Genomic DNA, 25904 nt, shown 5'->3' with positions numbered 1-25904 from the left:
TCACCGTTTGCCGTTTTCTCTCCTTTTCTGAGAGGATGAGAAGGAGCTTACAGTAGTTACGAGGTTTATGGCGACGACATGCAACAGTTGTATTTTCTGATCCTTAAACAAGTTCACATCTATTTGTAGGGAGCAACAAACAGAACAGAACATTGCTGGGTGTCCTCTTTTCTACCACGAAGTCCATGGTCTTAAATCTAACGGCGCTGTTGTATAAAGCCCCCCCCCCCCCTCACTGGACGCGCGGCACGCTGGCGGCATCGCTGCGGCCGATCGAATTGACCAAGCACTCAACGAAGTTCATCGACAAAAAACGAATCTGTTTAAGCTTTGGGTGTTGTTTTTTTGTGTCTTTTTGGTCATACTTGTACGTTTTGAATGATATTCCCATTATAAAGTCAAGGATAACACAAATCCAGTTTAGGACGCAGCGACGCCGCCAGCGTGCCGCGGGTCCAGTGAGAGGGCCCGGGGGGCTTTAGTCGTAGGTTATTGTACTGTCATGACACCGTAGAATTTTCAATCAGGCTGTGGCAGAACCAGCCGACGACAAGGATCTATAAAATAGCCTTTCCCGTAACAAAACAGCTGAACTTTGCAGGACACGCAGCGCGAGTCGACTGTCTCAAGAGTGCATTCAATTTGAGATTTTAAGACGGTCCCACGCATGTGTGACACTTCTTTGCACACTGTGGCGGTGATCATTCTCTCATACACTTCCTTTTTTTCCGTCAGTTGGGGGATTTCTTGGCTCCAAGACTTGTAAAGCAGGTACTGTACCACATTCCTCGTATGTCTTCAAGACTCCAGCGGTAGACCTTGAGACGGTTCTTCCGTACGCAATAGCGTCGGCCTTCTTCCTCAACTCCCCCGCCCTTCTTCCGTAGTTCAGAGATTTGGTGAAACGGACGGGGTTTCCATAGTGCGGATTTTTGGCGCCCTTCCTAGTCACCTCTGGAAGGGCCACCTCTGCTTCTGCCGTGTCGAAAGTGGCGGTGCCATTGTCATCGGGAGCCGAGAGTTGCCGATGTAAGCGTCCAGTGTTTTGGTACCGGCCGGCGTTTTCATACATCACGTCGTGTGCAAGGGGCAGTGAAGATGGACGCCTGTTCGTCTGTCCTGCAACGTTCTGGTAGGCGGTGTAGTACTTGCCCGGTATCTGGCAGTATTCAGGGTCGTCTGTTGGCATCGAGTTCCGCCGGCATCTTGGGTACCGGCCGGCGTTTTCATACATCACGTCGTGTACAAGGGGCAGAGAAGATGGACGCCTGTTCGCCTGGCCGTCAACGTTCTGATAGTCGGTGTAATACTTGTCCGGTATCTGCCAGTAGTCATGAGGGTCCTCTGTCGGCAGCGAGTTCCGCCGGCATCCAGGGTCGTTGACGTTAAAGTAGTGGTCTGGGATTACCCAGTAGGTGTGGATATCTCCTTCGACTGATGTGGGGTCGGATGCCTCGGGCGGATTGACCTGTCTGTTAGAGCCTTGTGCGCCGGGGTCTCTCACGTGTACATCGGCGGTCGCGTTGCTGTTGTCCCCGTTCGGTATCAACCATCTGCTGATAGAGGATGCGGGCTGTGATGCGGGGTCGATGACGCTATCGGATATCTCTGAGTATACGCAGTTTCCTTGATCGCCATCCTTAGTAGTCTGGTGCTCACGGCAGCTGGGGCATCCCTCCTTTACCAGGTACACTACTGCCACCGCGATCGGGACGACTCCAGTTAACACCATGAGAAATATAAGACCTATCATCAGCTTGTCAAGGTACTGACTTTGTTCTGATGGAGGTCGCGTTACCATCGTGCTGTCGGCTGTTTTGTTGCTGAGAGTGTCCTCTCTTACAGTCTGGCAGGCGGTGACGACATCTGACTTTTGTCTTTTCGGCGCGATCAGGAAGCCGGATTTGATCCGTTTCTTCCCACTAACCAGAACACATGTCACGTTCTTCACCTCGTCATCTGAGACAGAATCTATCACAACAGCACCCAGACGTACCGCCTTGCCCCTCTGCTTCGTAATGGCAGCGAGCTGTAGAGTGTACGCGGAGAATTTGCTCGCAGCCAGGTCCAACCTTGCTGTGGCTTCGCCGAACCAGAATCTTTTGCACCAGCGGAGCACGTCATTGTACATGTTCTCGTTCTCTGCTGTGCGTGTTTCGTTCGTGTGAGACATGATAATGAAGGGAGGTCGGTATACCTGGTCTGTTGTTTCGGCGCTGCAAAGCTTAGGTAATATGTTGTCAGAAGACGACACACGGCTCAAGCTCTGCTCCTGTGTGAGTACTATTGTGTAATTATGACCCATCCACACATGATACTCTTCAGTGTAGGTATTGCGTGTGGAGCAGATACTCAAGCTTCCCACTGTAACTCTTACGAAAGACAAATCAGACAACAGCTCGACTTGCCATTTCATTGCGAGGGGGGTTATTCGGTCGAGTTGTGCTCGAAAGAGTCGATTCCCTTCAAGGGTGATCATTAGTGTTGGGCTTGGCCATTGTTCGGGAAGGCATAGCAAATCATTCTTGCCGAGGGACAAGATGTTGAGATTGGTCAGAGACGCAAACGCTGTCTTTGGGATTGTTTCGAAAAGGTTTGAACCCAAGAAGAGCTCCAACAGATTCGGCAACCCGCGGAACCAGTCCGAACGCACGGATCGTAACAGGTTATGCTCAAGTATCAAGGTTTGTAAGGAGTTCAGATTTGCAAAACTTCCTGGCTCAATGTCTACGATCCTGTTGTGTGACAAAGACAAAACGACCAAGGCACCCGGAGATCTTAATTCGGCGAACCAGTTCTTTTTGACTCGGCTCAAGTCGTTGCAGTCTAGGTACAAGATGTGCAAGTTGAGAAACGCACCAAGGCTCTTGGACGTCAAGTCAGTGACGCCTCCATCGAAAATACTTAGATATTTTACACCCGAGTTGTTGCAAGACTTCAGTGCCTCTGATGATAATACCCCAAGGAAATGACCACTTACAGCTAGCCAAGGGCTCTCTGGATTATACGGGTCACAAGAGCCCATGTGGGAACCTACAGAACTTTCTACTTTCCTTGTGGCGCATAAGAAACAAGACCTTTCTGCGAAGGGATCAGTCATATAGTTTCCCTTGTGACGATAGAAATAATATAAATGTTTCTGCCATGATTTGCCACTGGGAATACAGCGCTCGATGTCAGTTACTTCGCAGTCTGAGAAACAGGCGCCTTGGGCTGATGCCGCCATGGCAAGAACTAGAACTAGCATAAGTTTCATTATTCACAGGCGCCTAAGTCTTTGTTACTTGTACGATTAATTTGGCTAAATTTCTACTCGCAAAGACCTCAAGCCGATACGTTCACGGTTTTTGTGGGGTTTCTAGATCTGAATGGCAGTTGCTTAGAGACGTCAGACACCTGTGAATTTAGGGAAACTCGGGTCATTTGGGGAGGTACGCTTCCACGTACTAGCGTACATGCATATGTCTCGAGCATGGGATCCTAGGCTTTAGCCCAAATGTAGCCTGTGTCGCAAAAGCTCTGTGCTGCCAGGGGCTAATAGGCCCCCCTCTTCGAGAGGGGGGAGGGGTAGTCGGGCGGGCCGCTACTGGAGTATGAGTCACTAGCCTGAGGCTGGAAGAGTCCACCGGCACTGAGATAGCATGGAACCTCTGGCTCTTGTCTGAATAAGTGCGTGCGTGTTAAATACCTGTTGGATCGCTGGGTCGTGTGAAGTATTGTAGTTTCGTGATGGTTGGTTGGCTATGCAACGCTCAGTCCCTAGCCCTTCGTGTACCGGCAACGGTCAGTACAACAGGCCGTGCTGGTAACGCTCGTCAGGCATTTGTTTCGTACAGTCCGGGCGAGTGATGTCCGGTGCAGGCGAGTGTGTCCAATGCGTGTATACTACACTGACGTGATTTTATGGATGAATGGTTGAATTGTCTGACAGATGACCAACCAGCGCACACGCGACACCAACATAATCATAGTGGTAAAGAAGGCCATAGCAAGTAAAACTGCCACGTTACGTGGTTCCAAATTAACCACCTAACATTAAATATACTGCATGTTACGTTAGTATTTTTAAAAATGGATACTGCAGTGTGACGCGCGGACATAACTCAGAAAACGGAACCGTGAAAATGGAAAGACCGAAAAAATGACTAAAACACGTCAAAAACCAGCCGGAGCTTAACCTCTGCTGGGAGAACTGTATGTAGCCTAGTATCACTACAACTTACAGCAAGGCTACAAGCCCACGTGCACACCCCCTTCATTGGGGCCCAGGAACTAGCAAGGATGACACTCAGGCTACAAGGCTACCACATGTGCACACTATATAGTGTCACTAGCTTCTTCTATGAATACCGTGACTAACCAAAAGCTCTCTCAATGCATCACCAAGGGGATCGACAAAAAAATCTTAGAATCAGGCAAAAAAAATCAATGTGCGCGCGGAAATCATCCATGATATTAATTTGCTGTCGCCTTAAGAAAACAGCTTTGTGTGCACATGTATATCCCAGCGGATGATCATGGCATGTACACACAGACAAATTATGTAGTGCTGTCTCGTCGAGACTGGGAGTCCTACGGCGTCTTGTCCCATGTCTGCCACAACGCACTCTTATGTTGTTGTTTAATTGTGTGGTTTTACATAAAATGGACTATTGCGATGTAATATGGGGCAACTGTGGAAAGTGTCTGTCCGACAAACTGCAAAAACTCCTGAACCGCGCAGCGAGACTTATTGTAGGTTTGCCATATACACATCATGTTGGGGATGAGGAGTTATCTGCCTTAGGCGTGAAAACCTTAGTGTCTAGGAGAAACTTGCACCTGCTACAATCAATGTACAAGGCAGTTAACAACGAACTTCCAGAGTACATCAATAGCTTTCATATGACTTCTGAATATCATAATTATCCAACCAGGCACGGTCTGAATCTATCCCTGAAACTGCCGCTAGTACGCCTTGAATGTGAAAAGCGCAAGTTCTCATATAGAGGTGCCATCACGTGGAACCGCCTGCCACAATCTATAAAGACTTCTACATTCATGTCTGTCTTTAAAAACAAATGTATCATCTGGCAATGGCTGACATGACCTCTGACCCCTCAATGACAAGGAACGGACGGAATTATGATTTGACTTGTATTATGATTTGTACAATGATTGTTATCATTTATTTACTATTGTTATAATTACCTTCATTGTTTTCATTATGATCATTATTATTATTTCTATATGTTGATATTTCTGTTTGTATTATCAGTTACTTTATGTACGCAGGGCCCCTCTGAAAAGCAGTGGTAACCACTGAGCAGGGCTACCCTGGATAAATATGACAGAATAAAAAAAACTAAAAAAAGATTTCTATTCTTACTGGTCTGGCTTCACGTCAGATTGAAAAACTGTGGGATCAAAACAATGCAATCTCAGATCAGTCGCCTAGAAACGGCGAGCCCACGTTTTCATAAAACATGAGAGCAGGTGTTTTTCTGGTATTTCAATTGCAATGTATGTGTGTCCCTCTTTCACGTTATTGTGAAATAAAAACTCACGAAAACAAAACTAGCTAGGTTAACTTGGAACCAGCTGTTAACGGATATCTTAAGTTGGCGAAGTGTGTGCGTGAGTGATATATATATATATATATATATATATGTATATATATATATGTATATGTATATGTATATGTATATGTATATATATATATATATGTATATATATATATATATATATATATGCTCCAGCTCCGGCTGGTTTTTGACGTGTTTTAGACAGGCTCGGTCTTTCCATTTTCACGGTTCCGTTTTCCACGCGTCACACTGCAGTATCCATTTAGATACTACATGCAGTATATTTAATGTTAGGTGGTTTATTTGGAACCACGTACGTGGCAGTTTTACTTGCTATGGCCTTTTCTACCACTATGATTATGTTGGTGTCGCGTGTGCGCTGGTTGGTCATCTGTCAGACAATTCAACCATTCATCCATAAAATCACGTCAGTGGACACACTCGCCTGCACCGGACAATCACTCGCCCGGACTGTACGAAACAAATGCCTGACGAGCGTTACCATCACGGCCTGTTGTACTGACCGTTGCCGGTACAGGATAGCCATAGTTTGAGAAAATTAAGATTTTTCCCCAATTGATTGCAGTTGTTTTAAACGACAAATTTTAACAAGACGCTGTCCATCTTTTTTCCAAGTCTTTTGGACTCAAATTGAGCCTTTGGTTGCTACGGAAGCACTTGTGTCTGAAGAAAAGAATACCACACGATCATTCATGGAGCCAGGAGGTGTGTTATCGCCGAACTCTATATTTGCCGACGTCAGAAACGACGCATCTAGCGGTTAGCTGTGGAACAACACCCTCCTCTGTCAACCGGAAGTAATAAGCTGACCTTTATGCAAATTAGCCTCTTTTAATGAGAGCGCATGCGTTCATCCGGGCATTCCGCTTCCACTGTTAGCAGCTGCAGTATCAGTATTTTGGTTTGTTGTCAAAAAGTGTACTTGTTTATGTCTCCAAAATGCACGACTTTGTGACCCTTTAGGAGCGACCTTTGTGTCATATTGTGTAGTGAGGTTGTTCTCGTACCGTCTGACGAGACTCTGCGCTCAGGGAACGGCGGTAGGAGGGAGAACCGCCCGGTTGAAGTCGAAGGTACGTGGCGCGAAGGCCGCCGAGCCACCGCTGGCTGCACCTGGCAAACTTTCAAATCCTACGCATCTCTATCATATACATCTTCTTGAAATTACCAGTATCTTATCTCACGAATTAAGACGGCAAATCCTTTTACCGAACGCCGTTGTTCTTTGACGTTGCCTTTTTAATGTGAAAATTATGCTTCTTTGTCGGCCGCATGACGAAACATGGCCGCCGCATTCGTCATTTTCATGACTCACTTTTTTTTGTTGTTGGAAATTTTCTGACGGAACAAAAACAGTGAGGACAAAAATAGTCGCGTGAGAGAATTTTACCAGTTGTGTCATAGTCTGTTTTGCTTGTCTGTTAGGAACTGTTGAAATAATTTCTCCATGCGCCTATTTTTGGACCCTATTTTTGTTGGTCATTTTTTGTATCATTCCTGTCAAAAATTATGAGCTCAAATTATGCCTTCCTTCTCCTTTTGTTAGATGTCACAGAAATCGAATTTTCAGTTCATAAATACTTGAGCTTCTGTCCATAAGACAGTAACTCTGCCGTTTACAATAATAATGATTGGTGTGTTTTCATTTGTGTACAAGTATTGTATTTTGTTTAAGTTTTATTTCATTGTTGTAATTTCTTTAGACCATTCAAGTGGTGATTAACAAACTTTTCACAGGTTTTCTCTTTTAAATCTAATTGTAAGAACACTAGCATGTTTATACATGATTGATACGTGTTATTATTCTAATACCATGAGTAATTTTGGGATTAATGATAAACAACACATGTTGAGTGGGGGTACTTGAATGGCCATGATTGAATTTGGATGATGGCAAGATTAGCCCTGATGAGCTTTACATTTAAAACCCGGAACTGCTAAAACGCTCTATTGTTCTTCTATTACCATAATCTGACAGAATCAGACATTCGAGGTGAATGAATAGAGAATGCAACACAGTAGTCAGTATACTTCATTACAGTAATTTAAATGCAGAGTTCGCCTCATGGTTTAATGGTCACAGTTTTCAACACTACCTTTTCGCCGCTAACTTAGCACCACAGTGAAAACGCTTGTCCTGTCTTCTGCCTGCCTAACCCTTTGTTTCAGCCGTTTGATCCCAAGAAATACAGTCCTGTCCACCCCTATAATCTGAACGTTTTTGCGCCCCCAATACTTATAGGACATAAATGGGAATATCCCAGCTGAAAACCAAATTTTAGCATGGACCATAGATCATGTGATCATTTTGGAACATGAGATTCCAAACTTCAATTGACACTGTCTGCCATTATGTTAACAGTCTCTCTGTCTAATTTTATTACCAAACCAAAAGATACCTCTGCAGTGGAAGAGTTTAATATGTCCAGTTGGACAAAAAGGAAACGTGGTGCTAAAAGGTTTCCATTTTGCAAGGTGAAACTGTTCTTGTGCAGGGCTCGAAATTCATCTTTGGGAATAGGTGCACTGGTGCAGCCAACTCAAAAAATTGGGTGCACAGAAAGAATTTTGGGTGCACCAGATAAAATAAAGTTGAATGTTCTTCAGAACATAATTACAAAGTTTAACACTGCTGCCTTTCTTAAGAACTTCAATCTGTAATTCTATAGCTAACTTTAAAATTTCAAACAAATAATACATTAAATAAAGTGCAGCAAAAAGTTATCATGCTGTTTTTTATACTTACATTTCAAGAATATTCTGTATACTAGTGTACAATAGTACCTTAACCCTATAGGCTACAAAAATATATAGGTGCACCAGTGCACCCACAGTCAAAAATTAGGTGCACAGCTCCAATTTTGGGTGCACTGGGTGCACATGCACCCACTATTTCGAGCCCTGTTGTGGTACTAGCGTTGTTAATAGTCTAAAGGTTCTGGGTTCAAATCCCAAGCAGGCTCCAATGTTGTGACCTTGGGAAAGACACTTGACAGCTATTTCTTCACTCAAGTCAGGTGAAAATGAGTAGTTAGCGTCAGATGGGGATGTCATCTACTGCTCAGATGGGACATCATGCTTGTAAAGCAGTCTCCTTGTTTCAGGAGAGAAACACCTCGGGCACGTTTAACCTTTACTTTAGCACACTAAAGTAACCATTTAGCTCTGTATTCTCTAGTATTAGTATTAGTTACAGAGATAGGCAGCAAGAAGGAGGTTAAGACCCCACCACACTTATCGAAAGGAGTAGGGATCCATCCCAGTATGAGTGAAATCGGAAATTCATGGCAATTTGGTGGTCTCATCTTGAGCACCATTCAACTGAATTTGCATAACATTACAGGTACATATCTGACTTGCATGTGTCTGCCATTGCTCGAAATACCCACATGCAACTTGCACAAGACCGATCTCATAGCCCTCCCCACCCCGTCAAGACTTAGAAATGCAAAATAGAAACATAAAAAGGCATGTATTTGACGGACCGCTCTCTCATTGAGCGAACTACAAATTGCCATGCTATCATTGGCTGAACTGCTAATTGTGATGGACAGTCAGGATCTTTCTATTGACAGAGATCTTTATCAAGATTGCAGATAAAAAAATATAGATATTTGTTTTGTAGGCTGCACAAATCAAGTTGCAATGTGCCATAAGAATTGTACAAGATGACAACTTAGAAGTGTTAAACATGGATTTTTCTTAACCAAGGTTAGTCTTAGGTAGGAAAGTTGTACTGCAAGTTGTTCTGATGCCATGTTGGTGTCTAAAACTAAATGCAATCAAAGGGAAAACTGATTCCGGGAAAGTCACCTCGACCTAGTTTAGCTCGCTGAAGAGCTACTCTTCCTCTGGTCATGGCAGACAAGACAGACGCTATGTAGAAGCATATACAGCGTATTACAAGTTCATTGTGCCGTACCGGGGAAATCCTATAGCTTCTTTCGACATGCACAATGAACAGTTGACCACAGCTTAATGTCCACTCCTAAGGACTACAAACCTTTCCAATAGCGTGCATGTCGGGAACTACAGGACGGGACAACTGTCGGGATTTGGTAACCCCTTTCCACACCATTCCCCCGCTTGGTTGCTCCACTCCCTCACCATGCTCCCCCTTGCCATTTTTCCCTAGAAAAACCATGTACTTGACTGATTGTCTGAACTGCTGTAAATACATTTAAGTTTGTAAGGTTTTAATTTCGCGGTAGGGAGAAAAAGGCGTGTCCGCTGTAGTTTTACATGCGTGTTTGAGACAATAGTAGACAAGGGGGTAGGAGGGCAAAATAGATTAGCGATGATTTTAAGTTTACGGCAAATACCTTACCACGAAAACCGTGAACATAAAACCACCACGAACATTTCTGTATTTACAGTATTCTCATTGTTTCTTTAGGCTGTGAGGCGTAGGCAGGCAGGAAGGAAAGAGAGATGGAGAAGGTAGAGGAGAAGGAAGGGAGTGACAAGGAGAATGAAGAGAAGGAGGAAGAGAAAGAAGAGAAGGGAAAGCAGGAGGAGAAGACAGATGCTGCAGACCCTTCAGATGCCAAGGCTGAAGAGCTGAAACTTCCAAAGCACAGATACAACAAGGTGGGAAGAGTAGCATCTAGCTATAGGTTACGTTATGAAACATACCATTAGGTAGACTTGCTTTTTGAACGATGATGCAATTTGAAAATAAGAATACATCAAAAAAGTTACAAAGAATTGGTCAGAAGGGGAATGAGGTTTTCGCGTTCTTTAAAGTACGTCCACTGGGTAAAACAACTCTGTAGTACAGTTACCGTAGAAATACCATGATTAGGAGGTACATTTGTGTCATAGCAAAAACTGAAAATAAATCCACTGCAAACATATAAAGATGTACATTTCTTGTCTCTGTAAATGAAAATACTTCTACGATACATTCAGAACAAAAGTTTTGTTTCACTGAATCCTCTGTATTGTCTGCTGTGTGTAGGAAGAGTTGATGGACTTGGCAAAAAGTGGGCCCTCCAAGCAGAGACCGGCCTACCTGTCCAAGGAGTTTGACAGGTAAGTTCTCAACTTTCTTCTACATATGACTTGCAGTACATGTCTCAACATAACAGGTTAAGATGAAACATGCCACTTGTAAGTTGTATGATAGTGTCAGTCATTTTTTGAAATCGTAATCTTGCGAACCTGGATTTTGTTGATCCTAAAGGCCCATCATTTACACCGGACAGAGGACATTTAGCAAACAAAGTTGGATTTGTATGACCTATGACTCATATCAAATCAAATATGATTCATGATATCAAACTCGAAAATGATTTGGCAGACAACAAACTGCACATAGATTGCAAAATACTCTTGAATTTCTAGTGAGATTCTTGGTCACTCAACAGTCGCCTAAGTGGACAAACTATTATTATTAAGTACATTTGATATAAAAATGCACCGACTTACCATCAACCAATCAAAAGAGAAGCAGGTTTAGTTTCGTCTTTTGCATCGTCCCCAGTCTCGAGGGTATCTGGGACCCGGAGCGATGGCACGCGTCCATGTCAGGGAAGCGCTCTGCTACCAGTTCGCCAGCGCCTGACGATCACAAACGGTCTCGAACAGGAGAGGACAGAGAGATTCGGCGGAAATCTTTTGCAGGTATGTGAAACTACCACTTTTTAGCAATGCCTCAGGTATGGACCTGTTGTCTCATTCTATTTTGTCTTTTCGAAAGTAATTGTATTCTTATGAAAGTGACCTTCAATGTGTTATATAGGAATTGTTTATGGTGTGTCTGTTTGCTTGTTTGTGTTTTCACATTTGGGAGGCAATAACATGAGAAGCTATGCATACCAATAGATTGTGATAATATTTGGTATGTGGGTAGGTCTTAGAAAGATGCAAGTCAAGGTTGATTTTGGGCCCCCTATTCAATTTTTTCTAACATTTTTCTAGATCCCAGAGAGCGTGTGCGCGAGGATGACAAAGACGGGATCGTGTTGAGCCCACAAAGACGCAGTTTCGGCAGCGGGTGTCAGGTCACCACTCAGACATCCAACAATGAGAAAGGTATGGACAGTCAATGGCTTACCAGTTCTTGTGCTGACATGGTATTTTTTGGGGATACCATGTATGCCTTACAATATTCCCTCTACTAGCACAGCTGTGTTTGAGATGTGTCTTTGTATCAGTCACTAGCCAGATGTTAGAATTCAACAGACAAGGCTGAACGTTGGTACTGTAGTTCATTAGCATATTTTACACACATTTGGCCATGACGAAAATTGATGCATCCATATAACACAAGCATACATACACACATACATAATCATACTCTAACGAGTGAAGCGTCTACAAAGTTCTGCTTCCAGTATTCTCGGTTACACATCATTTCTGTCAGGTCTTTTTCAGTTTCTAATTCTATAATGCCCTTAAGTGTGGAGTATGGACAACCTCTTATCCTTTTGGCTTCTGGGGTCCAAAAGAGTACTTTAGTAATCTAATCAACATTTGATAAAAGAATACAAAATTAATTATAATCACTGTACACCGTGTTGTAGGTCGAGGTAGCCCCATGGACCGCCTGGACAGAAGAGAGAACGAGTCTGGGCGCGGGAACCAGCGACGGATTGGCAGCGGGCGTCTCAACCTCTACGAACGGGAACGGGAGGCCACCAGGGACGGACGTGATCTGGGAAGAGACGGCCGGGACCGGGACAGAGATTTCGGCAGGGATGGTCGAGACCGGGACAGAGATCTGGGACGAGACCGGGACAGAGACCTGGGCAGGGATCTGAGAGACCGGGACAGAGATTTGGGGAGAGACCGGGACAGAGATCTGGGAAGAGACATGCGGGATCGCGACTTCGGAAGAGATAATCGTGATCGAGAGATGGAGTACAAGGAACGCAGCAGAGACAGAGGAGGCAGAGACCGGGTGAGCAAACAAGATTTAGCAAACTTGCTGCAACAGAATACTTAAACTGTCTCATTGCTGCATAACCCTGTAACCAATAGAAAATTCATTGACAAACAGCTACTCCAGTTTATTTGAAAGGTGAAATAAAATGTAAAACTGCTATGTTTCTAAAAGTAAAAGGTAAGAAGCAAGCTAGCTCAAGGCCTGTCAACTTTTGATTTGTGTTGTGTAAGGGCCTCGTTAAAATTTTTTGTAATGTTTGGAAAATACCATCAGTGAGTCTTACATGCAAAATATTTCTGGTAATGTTTAGTAAACGTATTGATTTTGATTGTGTCATCACAATAGTGATATTAGCAATAGTTACCAAAGAGTTCCAACAATTACTGTAAAAATGATATTTTGTTTTTTTTACCAACAGCAGCATGATGCCTCAAGACGCAGGCTCCACAGTAAGTAGCAGTTTTAATTAAAGCAAGAACACAGAATTCTGTTGTGTCAGTGTAGCAACTATGGAGTTGAAGCATTTATGATTCCTATGCTCAGAGCTTGAGTATACCCTCGAACACTTTGTCAAGGGGACAGACTAGCAAAAGAATACATCCTTCAAGAGTAAAGTGTTAGTCATCATATCTTGTTCTTGGACATCTTGGTATATGTTTTAGCCAAAGGTGATATATTTTTCCTCAAATGTAAGAATATGTCATATATGCCAAAAACAGTTACTCAAAAACTGGATAAAACTTTGATACAAACAGCATCCACTGTCTTCCGTCAGATAAAGTCAGAGTCTGATTCAAAATTGTATCCAGTTGTTTGAGTAACTGTTTTGCGTACCTTACTACCTGGATGTCGAACCCATCAAAGTATGTCATATGTAATTTTAATTGATGGTAAGCAGTCTGCTAGACAGGTAAAGGGTCTTCAACGCTAAATGAAACCTTTTGTACATTTCCCAGATCGTCCACTGGAGGAGCCAGAGTGGTTTTCCGCGGGACCCACTAGCCAAACAGACACCATCGAGCTGGGCGGATACGAGGACTACGTGGAACGCAAGAAACGGGACAACAAGAAAGGCATGTTAACGAGTGAACCCGTGTCCTGTGAAAGCGACTGTGTAGACTTTATGTTAAACGGTGAAGGTGAATTTCCCTGTTTTCTCTCGTGTTTAGGAACAACAGATTTCTTGGAGGCAACAACAACAGCACTCACTATCATTCTCACTGAGAAACACCAAACAATATCTCTTCAATTCATGACTGTATGCTATTGCAGTTTTTTCTATTCAACATTTGTAAGAATGCTTCCTCCTAACAGATGTTTTCCTTGGAAAAGGAAGGGCTTTGGTATTTTGTATTGTACTTGCTTCTAAACATATACATGTTTCTCCAATCACAGTACACGGTGCATGTCACTCAGTGGTATCGGCTTTACATGTAGTACTACATATATTGTCAGCTACATGTTGGCTTAACACTGCTTGTCCTTTTCGGAGGGAACTGAGCCAGATTCATCTCGCTTTATTATCTATGATTTGGATTATTTCATCTTGCAAGCAACCCTGAGGATGTGAAACAAACTTGAGCTTTGATCCAACACAAAGAAAGCACTCACCATGAATTTTCGATCGATCTTGCCAACCTTCATCAGATGTCTGATTCACTGCACTTGTGGTGGATCAAAGCTCAAATTGCACAACTATGTATTGTACCAACATCAATATGCTTTCGGTCAAACTATGGAAGTAGCTTTTCCTGTCCTCGTCGTCTCAACAAGTTTTTGTCTCTCTTGCCTTGCAGCCAGTACCAAACAGCCCGATAGAAACGGCAGTTTGGAAACGAACAGTTCGAGCTCCCCGGAGATGTCCCAGGACGGGGAGGGGCGGGAACGTGGGGCGGCGCCGGCTGCCGCCAACAGCGGCGACTTCAACTTCGACGAGTTCTTCAACATCGACGGCAACATTCCAGGCTTCCCGGTACGTTTCCCACACTTTTTAGATGCTGTATCCTGTCCCAATTCAAACTCAATTTGTTTCTCTGCCAATATGTTGAAGCCAATTTCACCATTTCAATGGACCATATCCCAGATGTTTTTGACATTTAGATACCTCACTTTTGGATAACCAACATTACAAGTCAGAAGCAGAGAATTTTCAGAATTTTGCCTATAAAAGACAGAATACACCCAATGCGTAAGCGGTATGAAGGTGTCTTGGTAAGAAATTTCAGACCGTGTGACTGTGAGTGACTACTCTATCTTAACCTTCTCCCTGCTGCCCAACCCTGTAACCAAAAGAGAATTTGTAGCCAAGTGGCTGCTTCAGTGTGCTAAAGGTTAAGGTAACTTTCTTATATTTCCTAAAATAGCTTTCCAAAATGTCAGTAAGAAAAGTAAGTATCCAATTTCCTCCCCAGATATCTCAGAGCCCTGAGGAGAGTGCTGCAGCTGGTTCACCCGCTGGTTCGCCAGCAGGAATATTTGTTAGATCACTTTGGCATTTGGGCCCCCTAGCACCTTTTTTTGAACTGCAGGGACCCTGAAGTTTCAAAATTTCCTCCCCAGATATCTCAGAGCTCAGCAGTTGCACTCTCTAGTGGAAAGGAGTGTAAGAAAAGCAAGGAAGAATATCATTGACACTGAAAGGAAGAATATCTCTGACACTTTTCAAATTTCCTCCCCAGATATCTCAGAGCCCTGAGGAGAGCGCTGCGGCCAGTTCCAGCCGGTTCAGCCGCTGGTTCGCCAGCAGGAGCAGCAGTCGCAGCAGTAGCCGCAGCAACAGCCGTCCCGGTTCCCGTAGCAACAGTCGCCCCAGCAGCCGCCGCTCCTCCATCCACGAGGAGCTGGAACGGCTGACCGCGGGAATGGAGGAGAAGGGTCACTCCCCGATCGCCCCTCCCCCAACCTTCATGTACCCGCCAGGCGAGCAGCAGAAGGTAGGGGGCGCTGTTTATACATGCTTGGTGATGTTCAACTCTATTGATTTCTTTTTTGACCATTGCAATGGCCAAAAGAGTAGAGTGTTTGCTTTGCATTCGGAATGTCATGCGTCTGATCCCAGCCAAGTCATACTTAAGACTTTAAAAAATAGTTCAAATTGTTTTCTCTTCTAAGCACTCAGCCTTTAGGAAAGGCCTGTTACAGTACTGTAGCTTGAAAGTTCATCTGTATTGGGTGAAGTAAAATTCTAAATTGTAGCTTCTAACACAAAATGATTTGGACCAAATATTCTTCCATGCGTCAAAGTCAAATTGCACAGTCAAAACTTTTGGCAAGTTGAACTCTTTTTGTGTTTCAGAGTTTGTTCGAAAATGTCTTGAAATGATGCTCCTTTTTAAAAGTTAATTTTACACAGTGCTAATACTTTTTTATTTTTCTTCCTTTGTACAGGTTAACATTTTGGAGATGTTGAGTAAAGCACGTATCCCAGTTCACCCCCTGATGGAGACCATGTCACAGAAACATCACCATCTTCAACAGCACGGTATGCCTGACTCTCGTAGCACTGTATGTAGATTGGATGTAGATTGTAGAATAAAACTTGTTGCCATCAAGTACTGTAGCTCACTATATACATGTAGCTATTATGCTTGCAGTCAGATGTGCAAAGGTTAGGTGTTACATGTCGTTCAGTGTAATATAACTAGCTACTGCTATGCGGCTTGTCTGTGAAGCTGGTGTGTTATGCTGAAGGATGATTATGCCAGCTGCACTGAGACAGATATGATTTATAGAAGGATTTCATAATATCAATAAGAGAAGGAAAGGAAGCCTTATCTTAGACTTTCATCTTTCTAGTTAGCCGTATAGAGTTTGTAGAATTTATAATGGTGCAAAGAAATTCTATACTTCTGTAAATATGGTTGCCCAAGCTCAAAAGTGTTGTTTTAAGACCTGCATGTGCGATTTTTGTGATGAATAATGTGGATTTTCTAGATCTAATTTATTATACCTAAATCTTACGTTTTTCTTTTAGCTGAAGCAGGCAGTGTGAAGAGTGTTCAGGAGATTGAAGCTGAGCTGAAACAGTTGGTGATTCGGAACCAACAACAACAGCAGCAGCATAGAGAACACTCAGGACCGCACAGGGTACAGTATAACAAGCCTTGTTTTCATTCCTCATCTCATTTAACTATTTGACAGTTGGGACACCACAGTATGGACATATTTTTTGAAAGTTTTTGTTTAATCCTCTTCATAGTGTTTTTTTTTCACAAACAAGAGCTTCACAAAGAACATGATATGAAGTGATAAAATGAAAATGAAGATTGTATAGAATGCACAAAATAACAGCAGCAAACATAGATATGGACTAATAGGGTCTTTGACTTCTCCCTGCTGCCTACATAAACTACCGTAACCAATTTGGTGGCAATTGGCTACCTTAGCAGTCTCAAGGTTAACTCATTGACAAGTAGAATTTGTACCATTGAAAATGAATGCAACATTATAAGTTAGTGGATTATATTAGATATTTATAGGTTCTGGTTGTCAGTACATTGTAAACTTCTCCCTGCTGCCTAACCCCCAAACCAATACAAATTCGGTGGCAAATGGCTACCTTAGCAGTCTCAAGGTTAACTCATTGACAAGTAGAATTTGTACCATTGAAAATGAATGCAACATTATAAGTTAGTGGATTATATTAGATATTCATAGGTTCTGGTTGTCAGTACATTGTATACATGTAAACTTCTCCCTGCTGCCTAACCCATAACCATTACAAATTCGGTGGCAAATGGCTACCTTAGCAGTCTCAAGGTTAACACATTGACAAGTAGAATTTGTAACATGGAAAATGAATGCAATATGATAAGTCAGTGGTTTATAGGTTCTGGTTGTCAGTACATTGTAAACGTAACCTTCTCCCTGCTGCCTAACCCCCAAACTAATACAAATTTGGTGGCAAATGGCTGCCTTAGCAAGCTGAAGGTTAATCATCCTTACCTTTCTCCAGGCCCCACAGCATCACCACCAGGCCCCCACCCAGCAACCAGGGTTCCCTCGGCATCTCCCACAGGAACACCAGTTGCCACGACAACCTGTCCCCACCCAGCAACCGGCCGCGCCCATGTCGGGACAAAGGCAGGGAGGGCCTGTCGGAGGACTGTCTGCGTTCGACAAGCTAGTGGCTACAATGCAGGCAACGGGTACCCTCCCACAGCAGCCAAAAGCTCTGGTGAGACTTCGGTTTTTAGCCTCTGTGTACAGAGGTTTTGTTTTTGGTGTGTCTGGATGTTTGTGTTTTTGTGTGACTGACATCCCAGGTCATGAGGTCAATGGAAGAGGCTACTAGTTTACAATGAGATATTGTTTTTGTATGCTTGTAACGGGTACCATCATGTTTTCATGTTTCATTTGATAATAAGACTAATGGATTGATACTCTATTTCTTCAATTAGACTGGAAAGGGAACAAAACATTTCAAGACACCTTGTGAACATGACTGAAGAAACAGCCTCAGTTTCATGCAACTGTTTTGCAACTGTCATCATGATGTTGACTACAAAATGTATTTGTATTACAGGTTAGATCAGATGGACGCCCCCTGTCACCTCTGCAGGTACTGCAGATGGATAACCAGAAGGCCCAGAGAGGGCCTGAACCTCCAAAGGATGTTATTCAGGTGGGCATGTTTACTGTTCAGCCCAGGGTGTATAAGCCATCACAGCAGCTTTTGATAAAATTCTTTAAGTTTGCCAGTATCGGTTCAAGAAATTCATGACTCCATAACAACTTAGATGTTAAAGAAAAGGGAAAAATGATAAATATCAAGACTGACATGTTCTGTTTTTATTTTGGCCATCTCTTATAATTTGATCGTTTTGAATATCACCAATAGTTGGCATTGGTCCTATTGTATATCATAGATAGTTTTTACATTTTGTGTATCATAATTTTGTCATATCTTAAATAGTTCAGCATTCCTTCTTTCATATATAATAGATGGTTCGGACATTTCGTGTATCATATGTTCTCATTTTGGATATCTTTAGCACTTAAGCTTTCCTCCTTAAATATATCATACTTTTGACATCTTGGGTATCATGATTTTGACATTTTTTGTTGTCCATTTCAGGAGCTGATGAAACAGACTGGTGCAGCGAGCCACCCCGCTCTACAGCAGCCCCCCATGTCCGTGGTGCACTCCCAGCGACATGCCCCACCCCCCAGGGCACCCTCCCCACCCCTCCTGCACCGACCCCCCTCCCCACATGACTTCCTCATGGCTCAGGGGTCCCCCAGGGTGCCGTCTCCACTAGGTGAGTCACAACTCAGATTCTCTAAGTATATTTAGGGATCAAAATTCCACCTGCTAACATGCAGATTTGTACAGGTGAAATCATCATCATCATACAGGTGAAATTAGAGCTGTGCAGGTATTTTAGTAACACACTTTTCTGTAGGGGTGGATACCGGTTTGGCTTAATAAGGTCCAAGTCCAGGTTTAGGTCCAGAAATTTAGGTTCAGGTCCGGACCTGAACCTGGACCTGATATTGTCCAGTTGATGTTTTGTTTTATTAGACAAATATTAAGCATAGAGAATTAACGCTGACACGCACGACTATAAAAGTGTCTTGTTGAGAAGTCTTTCAAGATAAACCAGTGTTCGATATTTGAATGTTACACTTATTTTAAATACCTTTTTTGTCAGAGGGGAGACTCAAAACACTTTTTATCAAACAAAATAGAAACATAAATTTGTACTTTGTTCAGGTTTTTTTTACTCAGGTTTTAGGCTATCAGGTTTTTTGGACTCGGTTCTTGGATGTTATAAAGGTCCAAATCAGGTCCAGCAAACCGGTATCCACCCCTACTGGTCTGTATGTTGGGTTCACGCAGGTCTTTCTTTCTGTAGAGCTGATAAGAACTACAATGGTGCCAGGGTTGAATACCTTCAGTGTTACAGTGTATGTCAGATATGACATAACTTAAATTCTAGTGCTTAGTACACCGTACTGTCAGAATCATTTAGATACAGGTCCAGAATAGCGGAATATCAATGTAAGTCGGAATAGACGTACACTGAAGTTATAACTTATTTTGTTGCTAAAAATGTGATATTCATACCACAAATAGGAAATGGAAAAAATATGAAAATATAATTATGGATGTTGAAATCAGCACTATCTTTGATTTGAGATCTTCTCCACATAAGATACCTCAATGAACAATCTGTTAACTGTTTCTTCATGTTTCTATCATTGAAGACCACAGGTTACTTTCTGTGCATGATGTTACGTTTAGGTATGCAGCACTTCTCAGTTCCTTGGTAAACCATTGCTTCCTATTCTTCCTGTTGTAGGTTTCTCCCCGGTGCCCTCCCCCACCCCAGGGATGATAGGAGGGCTCCAAGTGCCGTCCTCTATGCCAGGCCAGCTACCAGGATCACCCATGACTGTACGTACAGCCGCTTACCATAAGACTGTCAAAGATATTAATTATTTGCATGCCATGATGCCCTTCTCTTTCCTAATTCTTATAACATGCACCTTAATGAGTGATTGTTTTAAGTCGATGGATTGCAAGGTTGATTTTCTTTCTTCGTGTATTCTTGTATTGTGTTTCCTGGAACGCGGTGACTCAATACTGAGTGAGCCACCCTGGTTAAAGAAAATAGGAATGAATAAAGATCTGTAACCCTTTAAACTTTCACGGTGGTTTTATTTTTCTTATGGCCACCTCTTCACTGCAAAGTCATGAGACTGCAAATTGAATACATGTATGTCTCCCTTGTATGAATACTGTACTAATCCATTCAACAGCAAAAAAATCTTTCCCTCCTACCGAGGAATAAAAGCACTCAAAAGGAAATAGATTTATAGTGGATAAGTGTGATGCAGAATGTATTGATAAAGCTGTTGTGGCATTCTTTGCCAGAAGTTTGATCTTGATCTTGATTAGTTACTGGGCAACACCCCTCTTGTTGGGGTAAAGCGCCCAGGGGAGTGCGCTGCGCTTTTATTGACCTCTGAGGTGCAGGAGCACCGCCTCCATGAACTTGGGATGGTCAGCTATCTCCGTGACTTCTTGAGGCAGTGAATTCCAGTCTCTCACAGTGCGAGATTGTGATTTCTGACATGATGCTTTATCCATGTTTAGGGACAGTATGGCATGTCGGGGAGCCCGCCGGGAGTGCGGCCCCCGTTCGCCCGCGTGCCGTCCCCACAGGAACTTGCCATCCACACGCAGCGCATCCTTCAGGAGGCCGTCATCAAGAAGCAGTTGGAGAAACAGCGGGACAACATGCGCCGCGCTCACTCCCCCAGCTTCCACCCGCACCCCCCTCCCCAGCACAGGCCCCCACAGCAGATGGGACACCCCCATGCAGGCCCTCCGCACATAGGAGCCCCGCATAGGGAGCCTCTTCAAGGTGGCCAGCACACACCTACATCTGCCGCTAACAAGGTGGGTTTAGATGCTGCTGTTTCACAGTATAGCCTTGTTCTTTGCAATTGCTCTACCATGATAGTGATTATATAAGAAAGCTATAGAGGATCTTCTTTTGTTTTGAGCCGTTAAAATGTTCAGATGCTACCATAGATACCGTTGGATATTGATGAATAGTTGGGTATTGATGAATAGCTGTTTTTACCGTATTCTTGAAGAATGTAGGTATTGTTTTTGGTCTGTGTGTGTGTCTGTGTTTCCAGATATTTGTGGTCAGCATAACTCAAGAACCTCTGAATAGATTGTGATGATATTTGGTATGTGGGTAGTAGAGCTGTGTACTGGTACACTGTACCGATACAGTACTGGGTACAATCAATTAGGTACAGGTCCAAAATACCAGTGACCCTGCTGTATCGGTACTGGACCTGACTCAGGGGATGGCCACTTTGACAGATAAAATTACTATGAAATTACCATGTCAGTGCTCTAAAGCCACTCTAAAGCACAGAAAACACATTTGCATGGCTGGAGTCAAAGTTCCATCTGTGTTTTCATAAAAATAGTACCTAGCAAAATCAAATATTATGTTTTTACCAGTTCAAACATGCTTTTGTCCATATTGAAAATGTAGCATTTTCCAAACAAGTAGTTTAGGTACAGGTTCAGGTCCGGACCTGTACCTAAACCCGTGTACCTGTACCCGACCTAAAATTTGTTTAGGTACACAGCTCTAGTGGGTAGGTGTTGGCCTTTACTTTGCTTCAGAAGAGTTTGTTGATTGTCTTTTTTATCCGTGTCCTAGCCCCGTGTGCCGGCAGCCTTCACCCCCACAGCCGTGATCCGTCAGCTGCACAACAAGCATGCAGAGGACATGGACAAAGAGGAGAAGGAAGCAAAGGAGCATGGGAACCGGGACTCTCCTGTAGCCAGCCTCATGAAGGAGCTACAAGACAAGAACAAGGAAGGTGGGCTGGAGGTCTTATCCATTACTGTACATTAGTGCTCCGTACCGTGTACCGGTACTGTACCGTAAAAGTTGTACCAAAATACCGGATCATGAAGTACCGGTACTGTACCAATATAAATCTACACCAAGTATGTGCTTATTTAATGACCAAAGTGACACCTTGGAACAGCGTATCTAATATGCAACAGATCTTTCAGGCAGGCTGGAGTTTTGATAGCATTAGGCCAAGGGAGTATGGTGGTAGGAAACCTAGTTATGTTCTTTGAATAAAGATACTGACAAGTTGTAAACAGTTTATTTAGGTTTCTGTCATTATTGAAGTTCAGAAAAACACAATAATTTTTCAAGTTGTTCAGGTACAGGTACCGTACCTGATGTTACATTTAGGTACGCAGCACTACTATACATGCAGAAATGTTCGCGGTGGTTTCATGTTTACGGTTTTCGCAGCGACTGTTTCACTGCGGACTTAAAACCAACGCGGACATTTTTGTCCAATACTGTCGCAGTATGTGACTATAGCGCTGCCGCAAACTTAAAACCACCGCAAACACTCCATTTTCGCCTTAGCGCAAAATAAAGACCACGCGAACTTAAATGCATTTACAGTTTATACATGTATGAGCCTGTTCACCAGTGCTGTCTTCAGCTCCAGAAATTTTTTCCGTCTTATTCATTATTTCGCACTCCATTTTGTTAATTTTCATTGCTGAATATGTCATTTTATGCTTACAAATTTTAGATTTTCATCAATTTCCTGTTATGAAATTTGGACTTAATGAACAGACGTGGTGAAATTTTGTCCATCCCAACCAGCAGTGGAGACAGCCCTGATTTGAACTGTACAGGCACCCAAGCTAGGTACTAAGTCAAGTGAGGAAATAGGGGCAAAGTGCCTTCACCAAGGGCACGACATTAGAACTTGCTAAGGGTTCGAACTAGTGCTACTTACCTAAACGTAACATCAGGTTTAGGTACAGGTCCTGGCCTGTACCTGAACGATTTGAAAAATAAATTTTTCTGAACTTCTTATATGACAAAAAACATAAACTGTTTCTCAACTTGTCAAGTATCTTTATTCAAAGAATATAACTAGGTTTCCTACCGCCAAACTCCCTTGGCCTTGCTATCAAAACTCCCGGGCTTCCTGAATGATCTGTGTCACTTTGGTCATGTTTGGTGTTGCATGAGGTCAGGAAATCATTCACAAAATAAGCACATATGTAAATTTATATCAGTACAGTACCGGTACTTCATGATTTTAGACCTGTACCGGATCAATTTTTACGGTACAGTACCGGTACACAGCACTAGTTCGAACCTAGAACCTATGGATTCTAAGTCAACAACCCAAACCACAAGATCTTGTCACCTGCTACTTGATGTTATAGATTAAGTGTTCCAATTCTTATTTTCTATAACAGATGCTGACGGTCAGGAACAGAAGGGTGGACAGGACGCCGACTCCAACCAGGACCAGCGGGCTCGCAGCCCCACAGAGATGGCCAAGATCGCCGCCGCCATCATCAACAAACGTCTGGCCTCCAACCGCTCCCCCGTCAACGCCCCCCACCCCTTGTTCGGCCACCCTGTCCCACAGGTACTTGCTTGGATACTTTATTAAGTCTATTAGATTTATAAGCAGCTAATCAAGTCAAAGCCTTTATTTTCTTTCAAAAAGGTCGAAGTGGAGGTGGAGGAGTCACTGATAAAGAGTACAAAAGCTTTACATAAACTGTATCAACACAATCCTAAATAATAATTCAAAATTATCTAATTTTTCCTGGACATAAAACATACAAACATATGACATACGTAAGAGTCATTTACATTCTACATTTGATAAAATCTACTGATTTATATAGATGAGAAGCTCTTGCCAAAACTTTAGTAGCATGCGCAGGTTGAATGCTATAGGGTTAACTGCTCCATATAGATATGGACCTGTATATGAAAGTCTTTTTAATGGCATTAGTTTTTGGTTTCAATAGTCTGCAGGCATCTTCCCAGAAATATAGAGCAGGATAGGGGGAGACTGTGATGCACACAATGTGTGTGATGAGGGGGAAGGTCTGAAAGGGGGGTGTGGAGAGCAGCTATTGCATTTTGCCTTTTCCAGACACAAGTAGAAGTCGTTTCCTGCAACTTCAACTTTCAGTGTAGAATTGATGAAATCTTGAGTTTTAAACAGAATTACAGGCTTGGCTGGGGAAGTATTGAAAAAATACCCTAACTTTGAAAATCAACATGATCGAGCTGGGATTAGAACAGGATGGAGGAGCGCCACTGTTCCATTCTTTAGGGAGACCCCTGCCGCCTGTATGTGTTTTTCCTGTCTTGTAACTGAGCTCGTTGTGTTACAGGTCCCTGTGGGCATGGTCCCCCGCGTACCCATCCACCCCGGGATGGGGATGGTACCTCCCGGCGTGGGGCTCCCGCCCAACCACATGCAGATGATGAGGGGGATGGTGCCTCCGCAGGGGGTCCCCGCCCCCCACCCCGCAGTGGCCATGGGGCTGGCTCCCCCCGGGATGGACATGCGCCACCTGTCCCTGCCCCCGGGGTCGCACCCCCACCCCGCAATGCTGCAGCAGCAGCTGGCCATGCAGAACGGGCTTGGGCAGCAGGTAATCGGATACTTTATTACCTCCATTAGATACTGTAATTCTTGATTTGTCAACTGTAACTTAACTTTAGCTGATTTAACGGTCACTAGTCAACAGCTAAAGTTTCATAATCGCAAATATCTAATCACTGATATTTGAGACAGTAACGTTTGTTCCCACCGTTGAAATTAAGTGCGGAGACCTACTCCATTTTCCTCCAACTGCTATATTTTCCTGCCACTACCGTATATTAAAGTGATTTACAGTACTTTGATCCTTTTATACCTTCATTCCTTATTTGACACGTTTATTGAACAGCTAGATAATATGTCAATAATATGCAAGCAATGTACCATCCTCTTGGATTCCTAGTATAAATATTGGGTCTTTGTTGGTACACTTTATTTAACTACGATGTGTTTGTCTAGATTTGTTATCACTGATTGCGATGATCATGCAAGGAAAAGTCTATTTGATATGTACAGGCCTTGATCTGCTGTAGATGTTTTTAAGGACAATGATTTGTTTTTAATTGTAATGAGATACGCAATTCAGCCCAAAAGGCTGTGATGTATTTCAATTGAATAAACCATTCATCATCATCTTAGGCCACACCAATTTAATTTCTTGGTTAACGGATTTATTTTTTTCATTTTAGCAAAAACAAAATCATGAAAACAGAAGGCTGGGGTGAAAACTTGCACCTGACCCTGTTCACTCCCTGAAATTGTGTGCACCAAAGTACAAACTTTCCTCTGAGATTCTGTTTTTATGTTGATTTTCCAATCTAGCATTTTTGTTGAAATTCCGTTAACCAAGAAATTGAAATGGTGTGGCCTTAGCTATCATACAGTGAGTATGTAGCTACATGTACTCTTCCTGGAGTACAGGAAACATACATGACAGACTACATAAAGATTGCTACAGTTATTTACGTACTACATTAAAATTGACTAACTTCTACAGGTGGCTATGCAGCAGCTGATGCAACGCACCATGTCCCCCCAGCCCAACAGAACCGTGTCTCCGCAGGCACACCTGCACCAACGACCAGGTGGGTCCCACAATGTATACTGTAATTCACTTTATCTTTAAGGTAGCAAAATTTCATGATGTAAGATATCTGTTGCCTTCTGGAAGGCAGCCAGTGGAAAGATTTGTTAGAAGTGAATTAACAAAAATGGAAAATATTTCAGGGGGTTTAAGATCTTCCATTTCTCGCTCTTCAAGTACATGTATTGTTTGTTTGTTTATTTATTCGCACATACATAAACATAAAAAAACAATAACAAAATAATCGAAAATATTTAAAAGAAACGTGCCGGAGGAGACAAGAAAGCCCACGGGGCTTATAAGAAATTCTCCCCCATTAACTTAACAAATATCAATTACTATAACAATTGTGAAATGTAGCATTTAGTACTAGTAAGTATACTACTGTGCAGAAGCATGTCTTTGCAAGCCA

General features: G+C 43.0%; 1 protein-coding gene and 1 long non-coding RNA gene across 4 annotated transcripts in view; one reads left to right on the top strand and one right to left on the bottom strand.

Annotated features, from left to right (window-relative positions):
• The window catches only part of LOC136448898 (uncharacterized), a 136448-nt gene extending 114204 nt beyond the window's left edge, over window positions 1–22244 (bottom strand). Inside the window, exon 1 of the long non-coding RNA XR_010757944.1 lies at window positions 22205–22244. This is a non-coding gene — a long non-coding RNA (uncharacterized lncRNA). The remainder of the gene's footprint in view (window positions 1–22204) is intronic.
• The window catches only part of LOC136448782 (eukaryotic translation initiation factor 4E transporter-like), a 22408-nt gene continuing 2933 nt past the window's right edge, over window positions 6430–25904 (top strand). Inside the window, exons 1-21 of one of the 3 annotated variants that reach the window (XM_066448435.1) lie at window positions 6430–6658; window positions 9982–10175; window positions 10546–10619; window positions 11071–11210; window positions 11508–11621; window positions 12113–12489; window positions 12896–12923; window positions 13431–13613; window positions 14271–14446; window positions 15153–15407; window positions 15862–15955; window positions 16448–16560; window positions 17429–17650; window positions 17999–18097; window positions 18551–18734; window positions 19779–19873; window positions 20576–20881; window positions 21669–21831; window positions 23258–23433; window positions 24197–24460; window positions 25406–25493. In XM_066448435.1, the coding sequence (XP_066304532.1) occupies window positions 10017–10175; window positions 10546–10619; window positions 11071–11210; window positions 11508–11621; window positions 12113–12489; window positions 12896–12923; window positions 13431–13613; window positions 14271–14446; window positions 15153–15407; window positions 15862–15955; window positions 16448–16560; window positions 17429–17650; window positions 17999–18097; window positions 18551–18734; window positions 19779–19873; window positions 20576–20881; window positions 21669–21831; window positions 23258–23433; window positions 24197–24460; window positions 25406–25493 (3310 nt within the window). In that variant the 5' untranslated portion in view covers window positions 6430–6658; window positions 9982–10016. Of the gene's footprint in view, window positions 6659–9981; window positions 10176–10545; window positions 10620–11070; window positions 11211–11507; window positions 11622–12112; window positions 12490–12892; window positions 12924–13430; window positions 13614–14270; window positions 14447–15152; window positions 15408–15861; window positions 15956–16447; window positions 16561–17428; window positions 17651–17998; window positions 18098–18550; window positions 18735–19778; window positions 19874–20575; window positions 20882–21668; window positions 21832–23257; window positions 23434–24196; window positions 24461–25405; window positions 25494–25904 lie in introns of all 3 variants that reach the window. The other 2 variants (XM_066448428.1, XM_066448440.1) reach the window with 2 other exon arrangements.

Source organism: Branchiostoma lanceolatum, chromosome 1 (genome assembly GCF_035083965.1).
Source record: "Branchiostoma lanceolatum isolate klBraLanc5 chromosome 1, klBraLanc5.hap2, whole genome shotgun sequence".
In the NCBI taxonomy this organism is placed as follows: domain Eukaryota; kingdom Metazoa; phylum Chordata; class Leptocardii; order Amphioxiformes; family Branchiostomatidae; genus Branchiostoma; species Branchiostoma lanceolatum.
This window is presented reverse-complemented; position numbering and strand designations above follow the sequence as displayed.